This window comes from Macaca nemestrina, chromosome 5 (genome assembly GCF_043159975.1).
Source record: "Macaca nemestrina isolate mMacNem1 chromosome 5, mMacNem.hap1, whole genome shotgun sequence".
NCBI classification, from domain to species: domain Eukaryota; kingdom Metazoa; phylum Chordata; class Mammalia; order Primates; family Cercopithecidae; genus Macaca; species Macaca nemestrina.
In genome coordinates, this window is record NC_092129.1 from 75,641,029 (window position 1) to 75,667,274 (window position 26,246).

The 26,246-nt window shown below is 42.2% G+C and overlaps 1 protein-coding gene across 1 annotated transcript; it reads left to right on the forward strand.

Annotated features, from left to right (window-relative positions):
- The first annotated feature begins 4,029 nt into the window (after positions 1–4,029).
- LOC105478725 (PSME3-interacting protein) lies at positions 4,030–5,187 on the forward strand. The gene has a single exon (XM_011736326.2). It carries the CDS (start codon positions 4,252–4,254, stop codon positions 5,014–5,016), a length of 765 nt encoding a protein of 254 aa, XP_011734628.1. The 5' UTR covers positions 4,030–4,251; the 3' UTR covers positions 5,017–5,187.
- Positions 5,188–26,246: the final 21,059 nt, after the last annotated feature.

Consider the following 26,246-nt stretch of genomic DNA (forward strand, 5'->3'; position numbering starts at 1 on the left):
ATACCAATGGAGGAACCTGGGCCCATATAGATGTGCTAAGTGTATGAGATGCTATACATAGAATAGCTCAGAGAAGAGAGGATTAAGAATAAACTTTTCCCCTTCACAAGTCTCTTGTGAATCCAGACTTTTTTTTCTCCTATCCAGTTTCTATTACCTGAAGTATAAGACTGCATGCTTCACTGGGCACAGGTTAAGAGGTCAGCATGAAGGTCAGCCTTTCTCTCCATGAGCCCAACCCCACAAGGCACTTATAGAAGGACAATCTTTGGTGTTTATTTTAAATGCGCATCTGTCGCACCTGGGATGAAGGGTTCTAGTAACATCAAAAATTAGTATGGCTATTATGGAAAATGGCATGGAATTTTCTTAGAAAACTAAAAATAGAATTACCGTGTGATCCAGCAATCCCACTTCTGGGTATATATCAAAGGGAATATATACCCTTTGGTATGTCAAAGAGCTATCTGCACTTCTGTGTTCACTGCAACACTATTGACAACAGCCTAGTTAGGAATCAACATAGGTGTCTATCAACAGATAAATGGAAAAAGAAAATATGGTATACATACATAATGGAATACTATTCAACCTTTAAAAAGAACAAAGCTCTATCGTTGGCAACAACATGGATAGAATTAGAGATCATTATGCTACATGAAATATGCCAGGTACAGAAAGACAAATACCTCATGTTCTCACTCAAATGTAGAATCTAAAACAATTGAATTCATAGAATCAGAGAGCAGAATGGTGATTACAGAGACTGGGGGCTGGGGAATGTGGAGATGAAGGTCAAAGAGTACAAAGTCTCAGTTATGGGGGATACAGATTTTTTCTTCTTTGAGTCTACTGCAATGCATGGTGCATATAGTTAATCAGAGAGTATTGTACAGGTTTTGAGGTGATGGATATGTTAACTAGCTTTATTTAACTATTCCACATTGTATGAATAAATTATAATATCACTTTGTACCTCACAAATTTATACAATTATAAATTGTCAATTTACAATAAATAAAGGTTATAAAATGAAGGCAAAAAATTAAAAATAAAAACTACATGGGGTAGACTTTCCAAGTAAAATACCAATGGTAGAAAATATGCAGGAAAATAAATACTAATTGATTTTACTAATTTAAAAACCCTAAGATAGACTATGAGCTAAGTTAGCTAAGTTTGTTTGTTTTTTGTTAGTTGTTTTTTTTCTTTTCTTTTCTTTTCTTTTTTTTTTTTTTTTGAAACGGAGTCTTACTCTGTCATCAGGCTGGAGCACAGTGGTGTGATCTTGGCTCATTGCAAACTCCACCTCTCGTATTCAAGCAATTCTTCTGCCTCAGCCTCCCAAGTGCCTGGGACTACAGGCATGCACCATCACGCCTGGCTAATTTTTGTATTTTTAGTACAGATAGGGTTTCATCATATTGGCCAGGCTGGTCTTGAACTCCTGACCTCGTGATCTGCCCCCCTCAGCCTCCCAAAGTGCTGGGATTACAGGCGTGAGCCACTGCACCCAGCCTGTTTGGTTTTTTTCAAGCAAGAAACCGGTTAGGAAAAAAAAATATTTTCAACCTACATTCCTGGAGCCCCTATCTATCCAGTCTATCCCTGGCTAAGTCCTGTCTTTGTAACATCTTCTCACTCATCACTGCCTGTGGGAAGCCTCCCAGGATAAGCCCAATAGTCTACATAGCCCTGTAATACTCTTGATTTCAGGTTTTCATCATTTATTTCATATCCATTTTCCTGCCTGAACTTCATATCCACCAAGGCAAGGATATTCACTGTCTCATTCACCACCAGGTGCTACCCCTGGGACTTGGGTAGCTCTCATGAATGAATTAATAACTAAAAGTAAAGGATTGCTACTGTATGAATGATCTTACAAGTCAACAATAAAGAGGGAAACGCTCCAATAGAAAAATGGGCAAAATTAGTATGTATATAAAAATAAATGTAAAATAAAATCATGACACCATTTTTCAGACATTTTCCCTCTCCTTTAAATTCAAAAACAAAATAAAATCTAAGGAAAACTAACACACACATCCCTTAGATGTGGGGAATGGCCACTCTCATAGGCTGCCACAACCTTTCAGTTGGGCACCTTGGCTCTATGTATTGGCTTCTTTAAAATGTGCCTGCCCTTTAGCTCAGTGATTTTGCTTTTAGGAATATGTCCTAAGAATATACACAAATATTTATCTGTGGAACAATCAGTGCATCATTGTGTATAACAGCAAAGAGAAATCCAAATAAGCAATAATAGAGGATTAGTTAAATTATGCACTCGAGTAAAATAGAATGATATGCAGCACTCTTAGTGAACATTTATTGATCCTTGTATGGGCCAGACACTGCACTAAGTACGTAGCATGCAGTGTCTGACTTAATCCTCAGAACACTTTATAAAGTAACTATTACTATTACAGCCATTTTCCATGGAGGGCAATTATGATTTAGAGAGATAAAGTAACTTGCTGAAGGTTACACAGCTAGGAAGTGGCTGAACAAGAAGCAGTTCCCAAGGCCAGGCCCTAGGTCACAAAGCTATCTACCCCCATGTTAAATATGTCCAGTGCACCTTTAGTGACATGGAAAGGCGTTCCTTATAGGTTCCTTACAGGTTCCTGTGTTCCTTATAGGTTCACTTAAAAGATAGAGTACAAGATCATATACAGTATACAATCACCTTTTAGTAAAATACATATTATACTAAAATGCATATCTGTGTCTGTATCTTTGCACAAGGACTAAAAGGAAAAATTCACCCCTAAAGGTTCTCTGGGAGGCAGGGTCATGGGATAATGGGGTTTTTCTTTTATTTTTGCTTACTCCAGTGTTTCTTGGTTTTCTAGAATGAGAATAGGTCACTTATATTATACTTTTTAAATGTTTTAAGTTGACCTCAAAGTAGCCTAGAACTTCAGAGGTCCTTACATATTACCCAATCTAACCTTCTTCCTAGCAAGAAGATACAAGCCTGGAGAAATCAAGCAAGGGCCTCACAGTGTCTTGCCTAATTAATACCCCAAGAGCCAGGATTGTGACGGGGCTGCCTATCCCTGGCCACAGGGTCTTAGCATCACCTTCACCCCAGGAAGGCACCTGACCGTGCTCACCTGCACAGTGAAGAGAAACACAACTCGGACACTCACTCATTCTTCTGAGCATTCAGCCATCTACCTTCACTCGCTATAACTAGCATCTTGAGTGACACCCTGCTGCCCTACAAAACCACGGTGCCCTGGGAGATGAAACGCCTGAAGAGCATGACACTGCAGCCTCCAACCAGCTCCGGATCATTCTTCCTAGACCAATGGCTCTGAACAGAGATATCTGGCAGCATCCCCTAGCAACATTTTCTGAAGATGAGGCCCGCATGGAGATTGTGACTCAGTGGGTATAGAGAGGGGCCTACGTCAGAATGTACTGAAAAACATTTCCATGCAATACTAATGTACATCCCCAATTAAGGAACCCTGGTCTATATAAATCTTCAAGTGTCAGTGTCTTAACTGGGAACTAGACACAGTTGTTTTCATCCTAATTTAAAACTCTGTCTGCTGTTAGGAAGAACAGATGCATCCCTTTCTGCCAGAAGCCTTGACGTGGATCAGGCTTTCTTTTTAGTTGTTTCTTATCCTCGGGAGAAGAACGTTGTGAAGGGCAAAGGGGGTGTTGGCTCACTCCCGCCACATTGCTCCAACACATCTGGCCGAACCCCGAGTCAGGCAATTGAGAACCCAAAGCTGGTCAGCAGTGTGTGGGCACAGGGCAGATGTGACAGCAGCTTGAGAGCCAGACTGGGGACCAAGGCATGGTCCACGAGGGAGGCCGGGCCGGCTGTGGGTGCTCCAAGCATCCGCAAGGTTACAGCACACAGCAGAGCTCCAGAAGGAGCTTAGAACGCCATTTTGCTCTTAGCGTTCATAACCAGCAGCAGTGGAAGCAGTTCAGAAGCAAACCTTCTCCAGAAACAAGATGAGGCTGGTCTTCTCTGCTTCCTCTTTAAAAAATTAAACTTGGAGGAAGCCCTGAAGGGTCAAAAGGAATACAAAAGCAAAGGCTATTTTCTTTTTTTTTTTTTTTTTTCTTCTTTCATTCGTTCCTTCCTGTTTCTTTCTTTCTTCCTCTCATTTTTGTTTTTCTTTTTTAAGAGCGAGCGGCTCTGCCGTGGCGGTTTGGGGTAGGCGCCGCCGAGGTGAGGGCGTCTCGCCTCCCGCGCGCGGGTAGATTGGTTGTTTCGTTATGGATGGAGGGGATGATGGTAACCTTGTTATCAAAAAGAGGTTTGTGTCTGAGGCAGAACTAGATGAACGGCGCAAAAGGAGGCAAGAAGAATGGGAGAAAGTTCGAAAACCTGAAGATCCAGAAGAATGTCCAGAGGAGGTTTATGACCCTCGCTCTCTGTATGAAAGACTACAGGAACAGAAGGACAGGAAGCAGCAGGAGTATGAGGAACAGTTCAAATTCAAAAACATGGTAAGAGGCTTAGATGAAGATGAGACCAACTTCCTTGATGAGGTTTCTCGACAGCAGGAACTAATAGAAAAGCAACGAAGAGAAGAAGAACTGAAAGAACTGAAGGAATACAGAAATAACCTCAAGAAGGTTGGAATTTCTCAAGAGAACAAGAAGGAAGTGGAAAAGAAACTGACTGTGAAGCCCATAGAAACCAAGAACAAGTTCTCCCAGGCAAAGCTGTTGGCAGGAGCTGTGAAGCATAAGAGCTCAGAGAGTGGCCACAGTGTGAAAAGACTGAAACCAGACCCTGAGCCAGATGACAAGAATCAAGAGCCCTCATCCTGCAAGTCTCTCGGAAACACTTCCCTGAGTGGCCCCTCCATCCACTGCCCCTCTGCTGCAGTCTGTATCGGCATCCTCCCGGGCCTGGGCGCCTACTCTGGGAGCAGCGACTCCGAGTCCAGCTCAGACAGCGAAGGCACCATCAATGCCACCGGAAAGATTGTCTCCTCCATCTTCCGAACCAACACTTTCCTCGAGGCCCCCTAGTTTCTCTGTCCTTACACAGGGAGCTCCTCCCCAAGGGTAGATTGGACCGTTCATGCTGCCTTCGGGCATTACGTCTCAAAAAAAAAACTCCTTTGCCTGCATCCTGTGCACAACATGACACTTTTAACCAATCCAATCTAAAAATGTGCCAGAATCCACCTGTGGCCCGAATTGTGTTTGGTTTCTCTTTCTACTGCAGTGCACATGAGCAAACCTATCCCGCTGCCACTTTCCTCACTGATACTGGGAGGAGGGCAAGGCCCAGCTGAAGTTCCACTAAAAATGCCCTAGGAGAATAGGCACCGGCTGGCTTGCCAAAGGGTTTGGGTTTTATTGCTTTCTGTTTTTTTCTTTTCCTGACAGCACAAAGAAGTAAGGGCAGTTATAAGTAAGAAGTAAGGTGTTATTTAAACATTCTATTGTAGGTGAACGTGTTGTTTGGTTCTACTGCATTGTGGAGCATGCGGGGGAAGAGAACTGACCCAGGTGATGAAATGGAGCCCTTCCCTGGAACTAACCGGTCCTTGATGTTGTGTGACTAAGTAAAGATGATAAACCCCATCTGCTGGGGGTGTCACTTCACACTCGGCATGCATTGTGAAAGCTTTCCATACCCTTGGCCATTCTCTCTCCCCTCTTTATCCAACCCCGTTTATGCAGGAAGGGACTGCTAACAAGAAAGCTTCCATCTCAGACCTTTTCTCTGCCTGGGAAATTATTTTATGTTTGTTTTTGAAATAAAGGATTTAGTTTAAGATTCTAAAAAAAAAAAAAAAAAAAATTAAACTTGAAGGGGGCAAGAGCTGTGACATCCTCAAGGCTTTTGCTTTCTACCTGCCTCTTCCCGTTATGAAGGATTGGTGATTCAGGAATACTTCCACATTCTGTTAACATGGAGGAGAGAGAAGGGACTCTGGTTCCACCAGCCATTACTGCTAAAACAGGGCTCAAGGGGTCGCCGACACCAGCATTCTTCTCACTGAGGAAGCAAGGTTGAAAGAAAACAGAAAGATGGCCCCATTGGAAAAAGAACAGAAAATGTTTACAATGAAGTGGGATGTAAAGGTAGAAAGTAGAAGGAAAGAAACACAAGAAAATTAAAATGCGCTTGTAAAACTGTGAACTACATTATGCTATATTACCAGTAACTTTAGTGACTGCTCACTTAGGAACGCTTTTCCTTTGCAAGAAAAACAGAGCCAGCTCTTTCTTAGTTGAATAATAACAGACAGAATGTTAAAGCCTGGATTGTGTTTCTTGGTTTTTAACATTGTTTATATTTGTTATTTGTATATGTTAATACATAAGTAGATTTTAAATAAATCCTACCTGGGAACCATTTTTAGAAATTTGGGGTTTTTGGTGTTTTTTTTTTTTTTTTTGACAGTTCTATATTTAGCTAGACTGTTGAACTCGGTAAAATGTAGGGCTACGTTATGATTGTAAAGAACATTACAGCTAAAAACTCAAAATAATAAGTGTTTTGTTTAAAATCATAGCCAATTCTTCTGACATACAACGTGACAGTCATTCCTCAGCTAAAAGAACGTGCTGGCCTTGCTTATGAATATATAGAATTTGGATGATATTTTTATATGCTTAGTAACTTCACAGTACCTGGGACAGCTAGAGCTAGGGCTACCTTAACCTCTAGTGGAGCACAAAGAATGCAACCTCAAGCCAGGGGCAGGTTTCAACTCCCCTTGCATATCCAGACTGAATATTCCCTGGTCTACACAACTTCCACAAAATAGCTTGAGCCACTCCCTTGGGCAGAGACCTAAGCTCTCCTCCTCTTCTCCTTCTGATAAAATCTCCATCGACATCCAAGGAAGTTCAAACCCATCTCAGCCTTTCTCTGACTCAAGGCTTCTGTTTCCCAGCTAGAAAGCATTTGCCTCAGGGATTATATTAAGACAGCAAATGTTGTGGGAAGAACACCAGCCATTAAGGCAGAAGGCAAAGGTTCAAGTCACAATGAAGTCACTTCCTTCCACATATGACACAAAGCCTCTCTGAGCCATGATCTGTCCCTCATAGGCAGGGAGAACCCACTCTGTGTTGGGTATAAAGCCAATCGATGCCAAAGCACTCGCCACACTGCACGGTGCCTCCAAATACAAGTGAGGAGTGGAGAAACGAAGACGGACGTCAACTCTGTGCTATGCCAGCATCCCCTCCGGTCTACAGCCTTGTCCCCCAGGCAGTGAACCTCTCTCCCTGTGCAAGCAGGCTCAGTCACACGAACAGCAGGCCCTGAGATCCTCCACAGGAAACGCTAAGCAGGCTAGTTTCCTGGCTGCCCACCTGGAGGCCCTGCGAGCTAGCCTTGTTCTGACAATGACTATGTGCTGATCCTCAGACAGCATCCACTGAGGTTTTCTCTGTCTAACATCTGCCAGTTAGTGGTGCTCCTGTTTTATGGATTTTCATTCATTGTAATCTTTGCTTGCTGCAGCAGGGGCTGGGTTAGCCCAAAGAGAGGGCTCTGCAACAACAGTGTTAAACAAATAGCACCAGGCCTGGTATTTTTAGATATGTTAAAATTCTCTCTAAGCGCAGTGTGAGGGCCTGAAAAACTCAGGCTGTTTCCTATGGCTGGGCGAATACTGATAAGAGCTTTATCCAATTTATAAGGCAAGAGAAGGAAATAATCATGTGTGATGGAATTGGACAAATAATCCCGTTCCAAACAATTATGAAATATAACGTAATTACAGAAGACTGTGCCAGGGTCTGGAAGTACCAGATTTCTCTCTCTCAAGAATCAACAATAATCTAAAATTTTGATTCTTCCAGGCCTCATGAGTCACCAAAAACCGTAGACAACTAAAAATCAAGACAAAATCAATATACACACACGTGTGTATGGCACAAACATCCTTTCTTTTACATTTTTGGGGACTGATTTCACAGTGCTCCACAGACACACCCCTGCATACCCCACCAAGTAGGAGAAAGCACTTCAATTAATGCCAACACCCCCCTCCAAATCCAACTCTGCATACCAAGGAGAAACTCATATTCTAGTTACGATTTCTTAGAGAGATGGGGAAGAAGTTTCATTATCGAAACCACACTGCAGAAATGGATGAAATCCCTCAACAGGATTTCCAGTACTCCACCCAGGAGTCTCCTCTCCGGCCACCAGCTCCGCCTTCCCCCACTCTCCATCCACTGCTATTCAGAGCAGGCTGACGCCCCTCAACTTCTGAGTTTTGTAACTGAAATCAAGACTTCTTCCTACCTGTAATGTCTGTTTACAAGATGAGACCCTGACTGCAGAGATCAAAGGTGAGGTGAGGTGGATGTTTGAGGCGGAATTCTTCGTGCTGCTGGGCTGTAGTCTAGCCTGCGGTTTGGGAAAACAAGGGAAGGATTAGAGGAGGCTGAGGATTATAGAAAGGAAAGGAAGGAAGGGGTTCAGAGAAGGTCTGCTCCTTTTAAGGCATAGACCTACCTCCTCACCTAACCCTGGATCCTCACTGACATCTTAAGAAAGCCACTAAGCCACATGGAAAGAGACTAGAAGTTATGGGTATGAGCTGCCGTTCAGTTTGGTCTTCATCCATTTGGCATCTCCCCATTTTCCAGCAATAACTCAGGAAGACTCAGGTACGTACCTACCATCTTCTCAGGTGTCTCCTCCAAATTGAGCTGCTCTTCCCTCCCCCTGGCGTCTAGTGTCTCTAGTGTCAGGTGACTTTCCAGGCCCCCGGAGGAGAGAGCAAGACATTGGAGGGAACTGACCAGTGGCTCCAAATCTGAGGTGCTTACTCCTTGCTGAGACAGTTCTTTATTCTCGCCCTGAGCTTCTTCCCCACAAGCCCCACCCTCCAGGTGGGCACACCACGAACTCTGTGCAGCGCTCTCACTTCACCCACAACAGAACAAAAGTTCTGACCAGACAGCTGTGCTCACCACCACCTCCTCCACAGCAGGTTCCCGCCACGCAGCCTCCACAGGGCTGGTCACATAAACTACCCTTCACACTGCTGCCAGGGCAACAAACCTTAGAAAAACAGAGGTTTTCTAAGATTAAAACCTCTCCATGCTCACTCTCTCTCTCCCTCCCTTTCTCTCTCTCTCTCTCTCTCTCTCTCTCACACACACACACACACACACCCCTGCATTTCTGCTTAAATGCCTTTAGTTCAAAAATTCCTTTTGCTTTTAGAGGAAAGCTCAAACTTTAAGTGGCTTGCAAAGCCCTTCATGATTTGGCCTCTCCCTTTAACACCCTCTCCACACTCCAGCACCTTAGAGCTTTCTTAGGTTCCTTGAGCAGCTAAACTCTATCTTGCCTCAGATCCTTGCATATGCTGTCTTCCTCCTCCTCCTCTTCCTCCTCCTCCTCCTCCTTCACGCTGCAAAGAACTAGTTCTTACCATCCTTCAGTCATCACGTCAACACCGTCTCCCCAGAAAGGTCTTCTCTGACAAGCCCATCTGAATCAAGTTTCCCAAACACAAACCTACATGCAATACTCATTCTGTGGCACAGCAACCTGTGGCTCCTAGCTTCATGGCTCTTACTGAAATTTGCAATCACTCACTTCTTTGTCCACTGTTTTATTATCCAATTAAGAAGCTTACTATTATTTCCAAGACGGCAGAGGGGATGATTCAGTCACCTGGCGTCAGCACCATGCATATGGTAGGTTCTCCAAATCATGACATTATCATATCATCATAACTTGTATTCCTCTTGGATCTTGCAGACAGACCAAATAGGAAATTATGCTGTATTTAGAGAACAGTGAAAAAAAAAAAAAAAAAAGATGACAGCCTGAGTCAGGAGATTTGTAGTGCAAAGTCCTGTCCTGGAAATAAATGTGCATAGATGCGGTAGACAGGCTTACAGGGTAGCTCTTAAAAGCCCAGATGATAAGTCTGGGCTTGATCTGGCTCAATGCCTGAGAGGAACAATGATATAAACTAGAGGGTATCAAGAGACTAATACTGAGTCAAGGCAGGCCACATGGAGGAGTGAAGCGCTCCGAGCCTGAACTGGAGAAGAATAAGGTAACACAGGGTAATGTCTTCTCTATCATAGGAGGAACCACCAGATCTAAAAGGCAGATGTTTGTTCCTGTGGGCAAAACTGGGTTCAATTGGTACAAGCTTTGCCCCAGTACAAGAATAAACATGTCCTATAATGAAACTGATTACCGCATGAGGTAGTGAAGTGCTGGTGGCTAGAGGTGATGGGCAGGGGACAGAACAAGGTGGTTGGGGAGATCATTTCTATATCCAGCAGGAGACTGGATTTTGATGATCCTTTTCCATTGCAACACTCAAAGCTCAATGGAAAGTCATCACAAGTTTTGAGCCAAGAGTAATGTGATTTTTAAAAAATGATGTGTTGTATCAGAAAGATCTGTGAAAGGTTTTGTAAACTAAGAAGTTTTCAGTACCAAATGAAAGAATTAGAGGCACCCTGAGATATCAGAAGACCAGGATGGAGAATTATTACTCCAAATGAAATTTGATTTGACCAAAACAGTGTAAGAAAATAGTGTCTGCAAGATTTGTAACAGCTATCAAAGTCTCCAAGATAAAAACTTTCCTTCAGACTAACATCTTTAATGATAAGTAGATGAAGGTTTCTAGCTACCTCAGATATTTTAGAACATATTTCAATAAGGATGACCCTCACCTAAACATTGTGTGTGGATACTCAATTACAGCCCTGTTCAAGATCAAAAACTTAAGGGATGTCTGATGTTTACATAGATTCCAACTAGCAGTTGAAGAGATTTCTGTGCTATAAGTAATTAAAATAAGGTTCTCTTATGCCATATTTAAGTTCCTAAAGGAGACTTAAGTAACCTCTGCTATATGTAATGTGGTTGGTTTAAAAACAAAAACACCTTATTTTAAAATGTCTAAGATGCCAGCTTCCTTTTTGACTCACCATCACCTGAGAATTTTTTACCTGTTAAATCATGGAGGAAAAGACAAAGTTTCACAAAGTCTGTAATAGTCCAGTTTTTTTGTTGTTGTTGTTTTGTTTTGTTTTTCGGGACGGAGTTTCGCTCTTGTTGCCCAGGCTGGAGTGCAATGGTGTGATCTTGGCTCACCACAACCTCCATCTCCCAGTTTCAAGCGATCCTCCTGCCTCAGCCTCCCAAGTAGCTGGGATTACAGGCATGCATCACCATGCCCAGCTAATTTTGTAGTTTTAGTAGACACAAGGTTTATCCATGGTCAGACTGGTCTCAAACTCCCAACCTCAGGTGATCCACCTGCCTCAGCCTCCCAGAGTGCTGGGATTACAGGCATGAGCCACCACACCCGGTTAATTTTGTATTTTTAGTAGACGGGGTTTCTCCATGTTGGTCAAGCTGGTCTTGAACTCCCGATCTCAGGTGATTCGCCCACCTTGGCCTCCCAAAGTACAAAGTGCTGGGATTACCGGCGTGAGCCGCTGCGCCCTGCCAGGAATAGCCAGTTCATAAAGTGCCCAGCCCTGGGCAGTGATCACTGCATCTGCTCCATACTCTCCCTTTCTTTTTCCTTTCCTTTTCTTCACCTATGTGACTGGAAAAAAAGGGTCTCTGGAGTAAAGATGTCACCTGTGAAACTCTGGGTGGTGATTCAAACATTTGCAAACATTCTGTTTTTGCTCAAGGGCGGTGGTGGTTATAGTTTCAGCTTGCCCTACATACACATGCACACGCCCATGTCAGCTGGTGCCTTCTCCATACACACAGGGTGGAACTTGCACCTGTTGACAGCTGACTTAATTCTCTTTTATCATTTAAAGAAAAAACAACAAACATGTTTTCCACCATTTTCAGTTGAAGAGAATGTTTTGCCTTCTATAGGAGAAAGGGGTTGTGAGGGAGGGGAAAATGTTTAAGAGCAAATCTTCTACACAGCTTCCTTCCTTCTGGCCATGACCAGGTCAGTCAAGCCAACAGTAAATGGTAAATTCACATTTATGATGCGAACCAAGGCCATCACTAATAAAACTGTAACCTCACTGGTGGAATACTGAAATATGTCTTGACATCTTTGCAAGAGTTGTAAAGAGAGTCTGGAAAAGAAAAGGAAAGCCCAAGTGTTCTTTTTGCATTTTCTTTTTGCATTTCATTCAGCAAAGACTTTTTGAAAACTTAGTAGAGGGTGATACCTGATTTATTTAGTCTGCAGTGTGGCCAGCCTTTAAAGTACATGAAGTAATCCCATCCGAACAATACCACAAGTAAGTACCTCAGGTATCTCAGGTAACCAGTTTGGAAACAGCTAGAGGGCTTTGTGTTAAATATCAGAAAATATTCATAAGACACCATAACAACAGAAACAGAGTCGAACTAAAACTTTGTGGCAAAGCCAGTATGTAAATCACAGCTGGTGATTTCTGTTAGGAACTTTGGTTTGGGAGGTTTCACAGCTTCATCTCCAAAGTCCCGATTCAAAACCACAGTGTTCAGCAAGTCAGTGAGATTTCATGCTTTCATCTGAAACCCACACCGACAAATGCATCTCTTGATGCAATTCAGGATCTCAGAATCTTCACTAAAGAACCGAGCTAACCCATGGAACGCAATCTCAAAGCCTTGCTCTTACCCAGAGAAGCACGGTTGCCACTTAAAGATTCAATAAAAGGAGAGGTAGGGAAATGCCTGCTGCAACAGCCCATTAGTTGCTACATTTAAACCCCTACCACAGTAACCAAATGTGATTGAGGCTTCAGAAGGAAACCTACATGGTATGAAATGTAGCAATTATTGGTCTATAAATATAGGATGCTATTCACTGTCAAGTACTTTCTCTAAAGGAGGGGTGGGGGAATTCTTACTGCAAAGGTAGGTTACAAAATTTTTTCACCTAGAAATAATTTAGAAACTGGCTGGGGCACAATCTCATAATGTCTCAGGTGCAAAAAGTTTCTGATGCACCAGAAACAAAAGCTGGCAAAACAAAAGCGACGTCAGTGTCTCCCTGTCCTACCATTTCAAGGGTGAATGTAAAGGGAGAATTTTTTTTTTTAATCCCGGGATTAGTGAGGGACGCTAACCCCTGAACCAGAATTACTGAGGGGCATAGAAAGAAAATGTAAGGCAGGAAAAAGGAACATTTTACAAAAGATTTCCGTTGTAACGACCTTCAGACCCTGGGGCTGCAGAAAGGAGTAGGCGGCTGCTGTGCCCCGGCCCCTGCGCGTCCACGCGTGGGAGGCGAGGCCAAGGCTGCCAGGAGGCGCTCCCCCACCCCAGGTGCGCTCCTCCAAGGAGGCCATGTCCCCACCCGCCTCCGCTGGCCCAGTTTTTCGCTGTTTTCTCGGCGCACCACGGCGCCTGCAGTTAGTAGGCAATCCATCCCCCCCGCGCGGCAGCGAGTTAAGTTTCAGGCCTTTTGTAATGGCCTCAGGTGTGAGCTGCCGCAAGCCGCCCCCCGGAGAATCACTGGCCCGGCCGAGAGGACTAGGAGCCAGGTGTGCGAGGCCGCGGCATCCCCGCCGTTCCCGCGCGCCCATCCAGCGCCCCCTGGGTTAATAGGCCCCGCTCCCCCACACCACCAGGATTGTAGCGAGGCCGGAATCAGGGCCCTACCTCGGAGCTCCCCCTTTAAGAGAAGGCGTCCAGAGGGCGGAGCCAGCTTAAAAGCGGGTCGAGACAGTCACCTGTGGTTAGGCAAAGACACGAGAGAAATGGTTAATTCCTCAGGTGCCCCAAATCACAACAGAGCTCGGGAAGGAGGAACAACTTGACAGAGAAAAGGGGACAGGACGTTGATCAGGGAGGACGTCTGCAGAGCCTGGGGTTGGGGGATTGGGTTCCAACCAGGGAAGGTAATTCTGCAAAATTGGAACACACAGGCCCTCTGTCTGTAGGCAAGTCTGACAAAAGGGCACAATCCAGGAAATGGAATTGAGATGCGTCCCCTGCCTCTCAGCCTACTGACCCACTTTCCTCCGGCTCCGTCTCCCCCAGATCCATGCCCCTCCTTAAATCTTCCTGCTAGCCCAGAGGGAGGAAGGATGAGGCCTGGGGATCACAATGTAGGTGGAACGAGCAACCTGGGTCTGTTTGACAGTTTCAGAAGCACAGAAGCCTCTCTCTCTTTCCCAAAAAAATCCTTTCTGAGCCCCTCTCACTCAGTCCCACCGTACATACACAATGCACCTAAAGAGACCCCCAACTCCCTGTCAAGGAGCCTGAAATTCTACACGTAGTCGCTCATTTTGTTTCAAGCACAGAAAACATCTGCACCTAATAAAAGATGTTAGTGTGCCATTCTAGAAAAGAGAAGCCTTTGATCCATTCTTTGGTGTTAAAGCTGCGGCATGAAGTATTTTCCCAGATTGCAGTCTGTTATCTGAATCTGGGGCAAAGGTTCCGTAAGTGAAGGAAATATTGAAAGAAAGTTCTAGAGCGTGCAATCCTGTCCAGTTGAAGTACCGCAGGAAGAGGAAGCACGCGCACACATATGTACACACATACACACCCATACATGCAAATCTTCCATGACTGTGCCTCAGAATCACCTTAATCAATTGACAGAAGCAAAATGTGACTACCACACTTTTGTTACATCCATCAAGTGTCTGTAAAGAAACACAAGTCATGCGATCCTTGACTGGCATGGCTGCCTCTGCCCTGCAAGTGCCCATGGCAGCAGGGAGTTGCAATGGTACCAGCATGGGCTTTGCATTAAGTATATTTAGATTTGAATCCTAATTCTCGCACCTTCTGACCCAACCGCCTGAATTCAAGTTCTGGCTCTTGCTCTCAGAAGCTGCCTGGTCTTGGACAGATGCCCTGACTTTCCTGCCCCTCTGTTTCCTCGTCTGCCGTGAGTGTAGTAACCTCAGACAATCCATGCAAAGCACTTAGCGTGGTGCCCACCACGTGCTCCATAAAAATGAACTATCATCATTTCAATTATTAACCATTAGATTTTGGGTAATTTTCCTGCTTTCAGCCTCAGATTCCTCATCTGTAACGCGGAGATTATCGTATCTACTTTGACAGGAATGTTGTGCAGGTTGAAGGAGATATTACGTAGGAGAGTTAGGGAGCACTCAACAGATGACAGCAGTGATGGTGATTAGGAGAATGAGGATGAGGATGATTTTGATGTTAAATATGTTCTAGCCAAGCCAAAATATTCACAGGTACCAGCCCAAGCCCACCCATTAACAGGAAAGGTAAGCACCCATTTCCCCCCTCCCTCTCCCTGGATGGTGACAATATTTGTCTCATCAGGTGGATTCTCTTTGGCCAAATTAGTTTTATGCGATTAGGTCTGAAACTACATATGACATAACCCAAATTCAGGGAATCTCAGCTATTTGTTTCTTTCCTTTTTCCCTTTTCTCTAAGCTCTGATGTAAGATAGCGTCTCAGAGAATTGACTCATCTGCCCGTATTTGTTCATTACAGCTGTTGCTAGGAAGTTATTATGTAAATGGCCCTGCTCCTCAATCTCCATTATGCTTTCTTCTTGTTATTGTGAGATGGAATTAAGTGCTAGCCCTGTACTGAGTTTTTATTAGTCTTTTTATACTTTCTTATTTTTCTCTCCTTCTTTATCAGTCCCTTTAGAAGTTAATCCTTTTAAGGACTTTAAAGAAGATGCAGAAATTCTTGAGCATCTTGGTGGGGAAGGGGGTGGATTTCAAAGTGGCTTGAGCCTCTCCTTCTTCATTGTGTTGATATTTAGTACCTGGCTTCTTTAGTTTTCAAAAAATCAAATTTAAAACATCATCATGCTCCTATAAGCTTCACTACTTCTGATAATCAAAGAGCAGGTTTCAACATGGATAGGGTAGTGGTGTGCCACATTCATTACCATCCCTTCTACTGGATTAGGTAACCGAGTCTAATAAAGATAAAAAGCTTCCAAGATAAAAGTATAAAACAAACACTAGTACTAAAAGTAAACAATAAATTAAATAACTAGCACAAAACCAATTTGGAAATATAGGACCAGGATGTTGCTTTATTTTTTGCCACATTGCAAAAGATATTTGTTATATGTTCCAAAGTGCAGAGTCAATATAATTTTCACTGCCTAAAGGTATACCACACATGTATGAAGATTTCAAAACCGGCCCAGCAGGCTTTCCAACAAATGGAAAGTGAAGTTGCACATTTCATTTCAGATACCTGTTTCTAAATCATTGATTTTTGTAGAAATGTCACACTGTACTGAAGAGAAGTCTCTCTTTCTCAATAAGCATACAGCCAACTTCCCAGAAAATGCCAACATGTTTAGTTAAGACGGAAAGCTTCAGAAAAGCCCATGAAATTCAACTCACTCTCCCACCTTATGCACACAATATCCAGTGACTTCAATTACGCACCAGTCTTCATCCCTGCACTTCAGGGGGAGTTTTAAGCCTAAAACAAGCAGTGATTTGGCGCTACCCCTGCTGAAAATTTGTGGGAAGAACAGTGGGAATCAACTACTTACTCTTTAGTTTCAATACACAGAGGAAAAAGGGTTAGACTTATTGCTCAGGGTAATAAGGCCAAAGCTGTACGGGGTAAAAAGACTGCAGGTTTACACCTGTAGTTTTATTTTTCATGATGCTTTAACCTTCAAGCCAAATCTTCAAAGACTAGAACCAGCACTCTAAGAATAGAACACATGTTCAAATTCAGTGTTCCCACCAAAACTATGTACATTTAACTTAAAAGAAGAGACGATGGCTGGAAAAAAAAATAGAGGAAACAAGCGTGAAAAAATCTAGATAAACGCTGAACTGAGTGTCTATGAGGGTTCATTATTACTATTTTCACTATTAATACTTTTGTGTGTGCTTGAGAATTTTCACAATGAAGTATTCATGGAGTCCCTCTTACTCAAAAAAGATTGGGAATCACTAGACCGGAGGGTAGAACGGTGACTCAGGCATTTAGCTGGTGGAGGGAGGCAAGAATAGTTTCACTGAATAGTGCTTACATTTCTCTGAGGCTCTCGGGCATCAGCATAAAGATGTTTGGTTAAGAGGGCCATCCTTCTCCAGAATCATGATGGCGGATTATGACTTCTCCCCACTGAAGGCTGAGCTCAATGTGCTTATTGGCCTAATGTCACTCTTAGAAAAAACTGGGGAGAAGACCCTTGACTATGGCTAACTGTATACAGCACAAAGCTTGATGTGGGGTGAATAAAACAGGCAGCAGGGGTGGAGACAGGCAGTAAATGCACTAAAGTGCTAGAGGTGCTATATTAGAAGGAATAGTGGGGTATAGACAAGAGAGAGAATCAGAAAAAGTTTCCTAAAGGAGGTGAATCTCTGCAACTTCCTGCACAGCCTGCTGTACCTGTCCACAATACCCAGTCCATTGTAGGTGGTCAGTAAGTACTTACTGAATGTTACTGAATACTCTCACCACTCCTTCTTCAAAAATTGTCCATGGCTCAACTCTAGATACAAAATGAAATCCAAATTCTTCAGCCAGTCACTCAGGGCCCTTCATAGCCAGGCAATATCCTCCTCTCCAATCTATCCAGACTTATCTCCTGCAATCCCATCTGATATAGCCTGGCTCTGTATCACCACCCAAATCTCATCTTGAATTGTAATCAAAATTGTAATCCCCGTGGGAGGCCGAGGTGGGAGGATCACGAGGTCAGGAGATCAAGACCATCCTGGTTAACACCGTGAAACCCCATCTCTACTAAAAGTACAAAAAAATTAGCTGGGCATGGTAGTGGGCGCCTGTAGTCCCAGCTACTCGGGAGTCTGAGGCAGAAGAATGGCGTGAACCCAAGAGTCAGAGCTTGTAGTGAGCCAAGATTGCACCACTGCACTCCAACCTGGGAGACAGTGAGACTCCATCTCAAAAAAAAAAAAAAAAAAAAAAAATTGTATTCACCAAGTGTTTGGGGATGGACCTTATAGGAGGTAATTAGATCATGGGGCAGTTTCCCCCATGCTATTCTCATGATAGTGACAGTGAGTTCTTATGAGATCTGATGGTTTTATAAGAGGCTTTTCCCCACTTCACGCTGTACTTCTCTCTCCTGCTGCCATGTGAAGAAGGAAGTGTTTGCTTCCCCTTCCACCATTATTGTAAGTTTCCTGAGCCGCCCGACTGCCCTCCCCACACCCTGCCCAAGCCATGCAGAACTGTGAGTCAATTAAACCTCTTTCCTTTATAAATTACCCAGTCTTGGACAGTTCTTTATAGCAGTGTGAGAACAGACTAATACACTATCTCGGCCTCCAGTCAATCCCAGGGAGCCCATTTCACCAAACTTCCCTGAACCCTGATAACTCAGCATGTCTAAGTTGCACCTGTGCCCAGCCTAGCACCTCCAAAAGCGAGAGGAAAAGAGAAAGATGCAGGTCCTGAGGTGAGGCCAGGTGGATGCCATTTGCAGCAACAGAGAGAGTCAGGGGGACCAGTGGCTTCAGCTATAGAACCTCACCAAAAAGTAGGCAAGTCTGTCAATAGTTAAGAAAAATGTTTTTCATTATGTGGCCTCTGCACCCAAATAAAAATTCTCCACAATCAGTTCCACAGAGGGAATGCTGCCCTACTTAGAGAAAGGTTTTCTGAAGCCTCTCTGAATCAGGAGTTCCTAAGTATTCACATGTAGAGTTTATGTTATGTCCTCCAGACCCAAAATACTGTCTCGGTTTTCATTCCTCCAGAAGCAAATGCTAATACAAGGATTTGGGTACAACTAGGTGGCTTGGGAGGTGCCCATGGACTTGCAGGGGAACGGGTACGTCAGACAAAGAAGGAAAGAAGCCAATAAGGAGTGTGTTGTGGAGCAGGTGACAACTGCAGGAAATGGGACCTTAATCCCACTGAGGAGCTCGAGACAGTCCATTTTGTCTCAGCTCAAGCTGAGAGTGATCCCTCCCATGGGGTAAAGTAGCTGTGATAATTATCTACAAAGTACTATCAATCATTGGTTAATAGCTTAAGGAGGGGAGAGCCATCTTGGTTCTTCAGCAGGCCTGTCCTCCTCCCCATGCAGGGCCTCACAGCTCTGGTAGCCAGAGAAAACCTTCAGGCAGTGAGGTGTAAGTATGGGAAATGGAAGCCAGGCCAGCATGCCTGGAAATTGTAAGTGCTGTAGGGATCTGAACAGTTTATTTTGATGCACACCCTCAGGTTTATACATACACGCATATAAATCTGTGAACTCATGTTTATTAAACTCTGAAGTTGAAAAAAGTATTGCAATTAATCATCTTAATACTGGATGAAGTTCATCTTTTTATATTGTCTTTCTACAGAAGGAGTCAACAAATGAAAAACCATAGGCCAAATCTGCCCCCTGCCTGTTTTTTAAATAAAGTTTTATTGAAACACAGCCATGCCCAGTCATTTACTATTGCTGCTTGCATGCTACAGTGTAAGGGTATAGCAGTTGCAACAGAGATTATATGGCGTGCAAAGCCAAAATTATTTACTATCTGACCATTTATACAGAACACCTGTTTCCCTGTTGGTCTTTTTTTTTTTCCTGAACCCATCATTCAAGACTAAGTTCAAAAGGAATCTCCTTTAACTTCCTCCGGCTGGTCCTTCTACCCTTAAATAAAATGGCTTCCTAACCTGTGTGTCCCTCATGCTATATCCACTCCTCAATATGTCTCTTACTACATTCACTGTCTTGTATATTTCCTTTCATAACCACACCACCACAAGAACTGAGCCTGTTTAGATCCCTAATGTCTAGAGGGTCATTACTGCATATTTAAATAAAATGAAATCATCTGAGGAATTTCATCTCAATGGTCACTGATCCACTGCATGGTGATACAGTTTGGCTCTGTGTCCCCATCCAAATCTCATGTCAAATTATAATTCCCAATGTTGGGGGAGGGACCTGGTGGGAAGGGATTAGATCATGAGGGCAGATATCCCCCTTGCCGTTCTCATGATAGTGAGTGAGTTCTCACGAGATCTGGTTGTTTAAAAGTATGTAGCACTTCCCCCTTCACTCTCTGTCTCCTGCCACCATGTGAAGGCGTGCTTGCTTCTGCCATGATTGTAAGTTTCCTGAGGCCTCCCCAGCCATGCCTCCTGTACACAGCCTGTGGAACTGTGAGTCAATTAAACCTCTTTTCTTTATAAATTACTCAGTCTCAGATAACTCTTTATAACAGTGTGAGAACAGACTAATACAGATGGGTTCCAGAAAGTGCAGAGAACTTGCTCAAGATCACATAAGTACCTAGGTAGATTCCACTGTTGCTAGTGCAGGGTTTTCAGTTCTATATAGGTATAATCAAGCCACTTACTGCCTCTGCAGTGCATGTACCACATTTAACACACAGGCATTTTTGTAAGAGCAACTCAAGGTTATGACCTTAATCCACACTTCCTCTTCTTGGCCAGGACCTCAATACCTGGTGGCCATGTCTCTGTATGTGCCTCCAGAGTAGCTATGGTCTACATCTCTGAAAATTCTCCTCCTTATACTAACCCAGTGCTCCCAGATCAAACCTCAAAAGTCTCTCACGCTTATGGCTCCATGACCTGTTATCTTTCAAAACCACCTTAGGTGTCAGTAATAAATCTTTTGCTTTCTGAAGAGGTAAATCAAAGCTTTGGACATTACTAGCAAAAAATGGCTTTTCATTATTTCTGCCTTATAACCACAGGGTTCAGATGGCACCTTTCAGAGCTGCCGAAATAGTAAACAATAACAGAACATCTTTACTGCCTGATAACTAGAAGCAACTTACCTTCATGAAAATAAATCTCGGCAGATTTCAACACTCTTGGAAAGAGCTGGAGAGGATAAAAGGGAAAAACAAACCTTAGTGGAATGATATTTTATTTATCTCCTTTATGTCCTGCTTTGTAAAAATAGGCATCTTACACCCTAGAGTGTGGGCAAAATCTGCATCCAAACAGTTCAGGAAATTTGTTACCTGCTTAGCAATATTTTTTATGAAATCCAGAAAAAGTTAAGCCATACTACAGACTAAAACCTTTGCCATAAACTCCCTATCAGCCAAATCCCTTTGGGGACCCATTTAAAAAAACAAACATTGAAGAATTTTTTTAAATACCCAGGTCCTAATTGATTTTAATGAGTATTTTCCCCTCTTCAAAAAAGGTAGAGCTTAATTTTCAAGAGTTATAAAAATAGCTGCTTCTCCACCCTTCATGTCAGAATCCTACCTTGAAAAAATTTGGCAACAATCTATGTCAAATATATTCAAAGTAATGCTTTGCATTCTATAGACAGTTTAAAGATACTTTTACACTTGTCACTTCATATCTTTAAAATAATCCTGTATGGTAGAACACAGTGGAGGAAAAATAAGTTGAGAAGGTGATCTACTTCAATTTACAGGGGAAAAAACCAAGTTCATAATGGGTAAAGTAAGCAGTATCATCTTCATTTTTCCAATAAGAATGGCATAGCCCTGAAAATGTTAAGTAACTTCCCCAAATTCACGATGAGCCCAGAAAAATGATTAAAGTCCAGGCCTTGTAAGTTTCATCAGTGTCCAACAATGCGAACCGCTCTTAATTATACTTTGTAAGCATTAAATAAATTTTAATTAAAATAGAAACAGTCATAATAGAGCATCTTAAGGTTGTAACAAAAGCTATAAAATTAAATGACTGAGTGGTGTTTACATGGGAAGTACTCTGCCTTTTCAACAGATTTTCCCCAAAATGTATTAGATATCTTGGCCCAGACCTTAGGGATGGTGTGAGAGAGAGTAATTTGAAGAGGACTGTATTAAGTTGAAGAGGTTAACATGAAGGCCAGGCCTCCCCTCCAGTATTGTTTCTTAGATGATATTTTCACCACCCCTTACTGAGGACAAGATCTATGATCATTTAAAGACCTACCAATAACACTGTTAAGCCTGACACAAAAAGTTTACAGAAAAAATTATTACCTCAAAATGAGTTTAAAATCATTCCATCAAGAGCCACTATATGGACAATGCACATGCTAATATTTTAAGACAATGTATGGAGAAATGTATCCATCTCCTGAGAAAAGTACAATACTCCAGTGGAAATTTTTCTCCCTATCTGTCTCTCTCTTTGGAAAAAGATTTTTATTTATGGGTCTGAAAACAAGAAAAGCTACCCATGCATTAATAAGGACTGGCAAAACCCACTGTTGCTCACTTAGCTACAAATAGTAGCCCCTGAGAAAATGATCCATTCAAATAATAATCTCTTAAAATGATATTTGACTATTATATACCCAATGTGGTTTATGTTGAATTTAATTTCCATCTAAATTTAAAATACAGGAGACATCTAAAGCCATTATTTCATTTCGAGTTGAATGAAGTAAGTCATTTGGAAGTACAGTTTAATTTTTAAAAGTCACAGCATAACTAAAGGAGGTTTAGTCAGTCTATTTCTACTTTGGAAATACACAAGAGCAGCCTGGAATGCTTAAATGTAAAGTGCTATATTATAAAAAGGAGCAAAATTAAGTAGTCAAATATATTTGCTACATTAAGACAAAATGAAAACTACTGTGATCAGAGCAGTTTGAGAAAAATGGATGTAAAATACTTTCCATTTAAATTACAGCAACAGCTACAATTAAAAGAGCACTTTGTTATTTGCACTAGATAGAGGAAGATGGTTTTCATTTGCAGTTTGGTGGTTTTTGTTTTTTTAATATGCACAGGTTGCTTCAAAGCAGGCCAGCCCTGCAGCCCTACTTGGGCAGGCCCCCAGCCCTCCTGAATGGCTCTCCTGAGGAGCAAGGGCTCCGCCCAGCTTCTGGAAAAGACACAGGAAAGCAGAGTCCCAGGAAATCTAACCATGCCTGCGTGGTCCAAAAGAACCAAACACACAGGCAAATTCAGCTTGCTGAGGGATGCTCATAGCTGTGCTCTGTTATCAATTGCAAATGGCTATGTTGGCTTCTTCAAAATGGAGAAATTTCAACCCACTAATACTGAGAAAGGCAAATGTAAGTCTTTTTTTAAAATTTGTATTAGTGATTAAAATAAAGATAATGCCTTTTTTTTTTTTTTTTTTTTTGCAAAATACCAATACAGATTAATCAAGACTGAACTGCGAAGACTGAAAATCAAATCTATTCTTCACCACTGGTTAGAGTTGGTTATTTATTTGTTTGTTTGTTTGTTTAGAGACAGGGTCTTGCTCTATTGCCCACGCTGGAGTGCAGGGGCATGATCATAGTTCACTGCAGCCTCAAACTCCTGGACAACTACTCAGGAGGCTAAAGCAGGAGGATCACTTAAGCCCAGGGGTTACATTTAGAGTTATATTCCCACAGAGGTTCCTGTGGATTTTCACATACAAGACTGAGATCACACCAGGTATGCTCTTTTGTGAGACACACAACCTCATGCCTTTTTGCTGACCAAGAGCCTCAGGGATACACATTTATGGCTTCCAGAACTTTTGAGGAAGATTGCAAGCTGTGAGCAGAAATAATGAGTCTAGCATTTCCTCCTAACTAGAAAGAAACCTCATTTGCATTCTGGTGCAACCTCACCATTATCCCACTTACCATAGGGCCCACCAGTAAATAGAAAACTGGATTTTTTTTGAAAAAGAAAAAAATCTACATATGGATGTGTGCTGATGTTGAACAATACGTTACAGGATTTTTTAATATTCTTGCTACTAGTCTATAATCCAATTTGACATTTGGCTATCTTTGCAAAAAAAAATTAGAGAGGGACTTTTCTGGATCCTATAGATAGGTCTACACAGTATAATCCACAGTTTGTCTGATAATATAAATTACCTGAAAATTACTTCAAACCAAAAATCAGGGTCTCTCCTCTGGAGACTTTGACTTTTTACATCGTGGATGGGGCCATTTGATCCATATTTTTACCACATGCTTCAAGTGGTTCCTACACTCATGTGACTTGATAAACTCTGTTGTATGCAATAGGGAAAACTAAGGACTCACTAGACCTGAAGAACAAAAGGGAAGGGGTACTCCTCTGGGTCCAGAAATGACTCAGAAGAGAAGAAACGCATCATAAAAAAGCAGACAAAAGCTAAGAAATAGCCTGCCCCACTTTCTCTTCATTTCTGTGTAGACTAGGACAAGGAGACCCATTACTCCCCTTTTTTTAGATTTCTTACAAGTTCTCTGTTTGTTATCTTATATTGTAGCTATCTGTTTCTCTATAGTTATTAGCAAAACAACTTTTTAATTAATAAAGGGGAGCCTGAATAATTCAGATTAGGAGACAGGATATCCTCTTTTGTGGCAAACCTAGAATGAGGAGGTGGCCTGGGTTGTGAGGCCAACAGGAGAAAAGAAATGTAGGCAAGGGGTCCACAAGGGATTCTGGAAATCTGTGCACTGACAGAAGTTCCGGAAAGTTCTTGTGACAGGGAGTACAGTAGAGAGGAATACACCACGGAAGCAGCTTCTGCTGTTTGTGACGTAAGTGACTTGAAGCCCCAGGAATCGCCCAGCCTTCCTGATTGTCCTGGGCCTCACCGGGGGAGGAGCCTAGATTGGCAAGCTGCAGGCACTTGCCTGAACACACTTGGTGAGCCAACCACAGCAGAATGGTGTTTCCGAGGACTGGACACATCTCCATCCCAGAAGACACCAAGCATCTGTGGTCCATACAATCACACCAACAGTTGCTGGGTGTTTCACGCAAACTTCAACAAATGACGGGTACAAAAAAAAATAGAACAGCATAAATGAGACATACTATTTTATCAGACAGTAAGGTGACTATAATCAACAATGATTTAATTGTACATTTTAAAATAACTAAAAGTGTAATTGGTTCGTAATAGAAAGGACAAATGCTGGAGGGGATGGCTGCCCCATTCTCCATGATGTGATTATTTCACACTGCTCACCTACATCAAAACATCTCACGTACTCCACAAATATATACACCTAGTATGCACCCACAAAAATTTGAAAAATTAAAACAAACTTCAACAAATGAAGATCCCCCTTTCCCTTGTTATTTATGTCAGTGACTCCACCTACCCCCTTTCAAGCCTACAGATCTAGGCTATAATTCATTTTATGATAAAAAGGAGTATCAGTTCATTTTAGCAGTTGCCACTGCAAGGAAATATTTCAAACACATTCTTAGTGAATGATCACACTGCATGGCACAGTCAAATTGATATGTGAAGTTCCCAAAATAGTCAGCAATTAATACTGAATGTCCTAGAAATCACTGGGCCCTGGCTGAAGATGGAAGCCTTCTTCCTCACATCAAGAAATGAATTTGTGCACCAGATGTGTCAAATAAACACACTAATGGCCCGGGGGGGGGGGGGTGTAGCTGTGTCTCTTAGTGAAGTACTATGGAACATCAGTGCCCAGAGACAGGACAGTGAGGCACAGGAGAGGTGAGACCCAGGGCACAGCCACCTTTTCCTCTACTTAGGGTGATGATTGGGGCACATGAGCTGGCCCTGGCGTACTACAAGCTGCCCCAGAACCCAAGTGGTAATAGGGTTGAACTTTAGAGAAATGATTTTGTGCTTTTATTGGAATCCTGCTACTGAAGGGATCATTTTACATTCACCTGTCATTGGTTTTTGCATTTTTAAATAGGTCAGTTTTTAAATAGAGCTCACTGTCTGTCTAGAATTCTGCCTCCTTCAGTATCTATCTTATCTGCACCCAGCCCAGGATCAGCAGAATTTAAAACAAAGCTAAAGCAAAGTGGGATTATTTTATTTTAAATAATAGTGGCTCATTTGACAATGTGTAACTTGGAAGTTAATTGTTACTGGCTTATGACCTTAGTTCACATAATGGTGATTTAATAAATGTCCTGAAGGAAAAAATACTCACCAAGATCTTAATCTACTACTATGAAGTAACTCCTACTTTTAAATAATATGGTTAGACACTTAGAGTTAATTGTAATGAATAGTCAAAAATCTCCTTTCAATGACAAGACATAATTATTGCAGATCTCAACACTGCAAAATAAAATGCATTAGACTAATAAGGCAAAGAGACACATCATAAGGTATTTACAGTTACACTATTCATACACATTTTCATTTTGAAAAACCAGTGATTTTTAGTATATTAGATTCATTGATAGAATATCAAACATGTTAAAATTGAGAAAACAGTTATAATAAATACTGATATGATACTTAATCATATTGATTTTTTCTAGTATTCCACCATTAAGAAAAATTACCATCAGTTTAACATGTCTTTTAATCATTTTACTTTAACTGGAATATAATGAATAAAAAATCATGCAACATGTTTTTAATATTTATATAATATTGTTCAGAAGAATATTATGTTTTATTTACA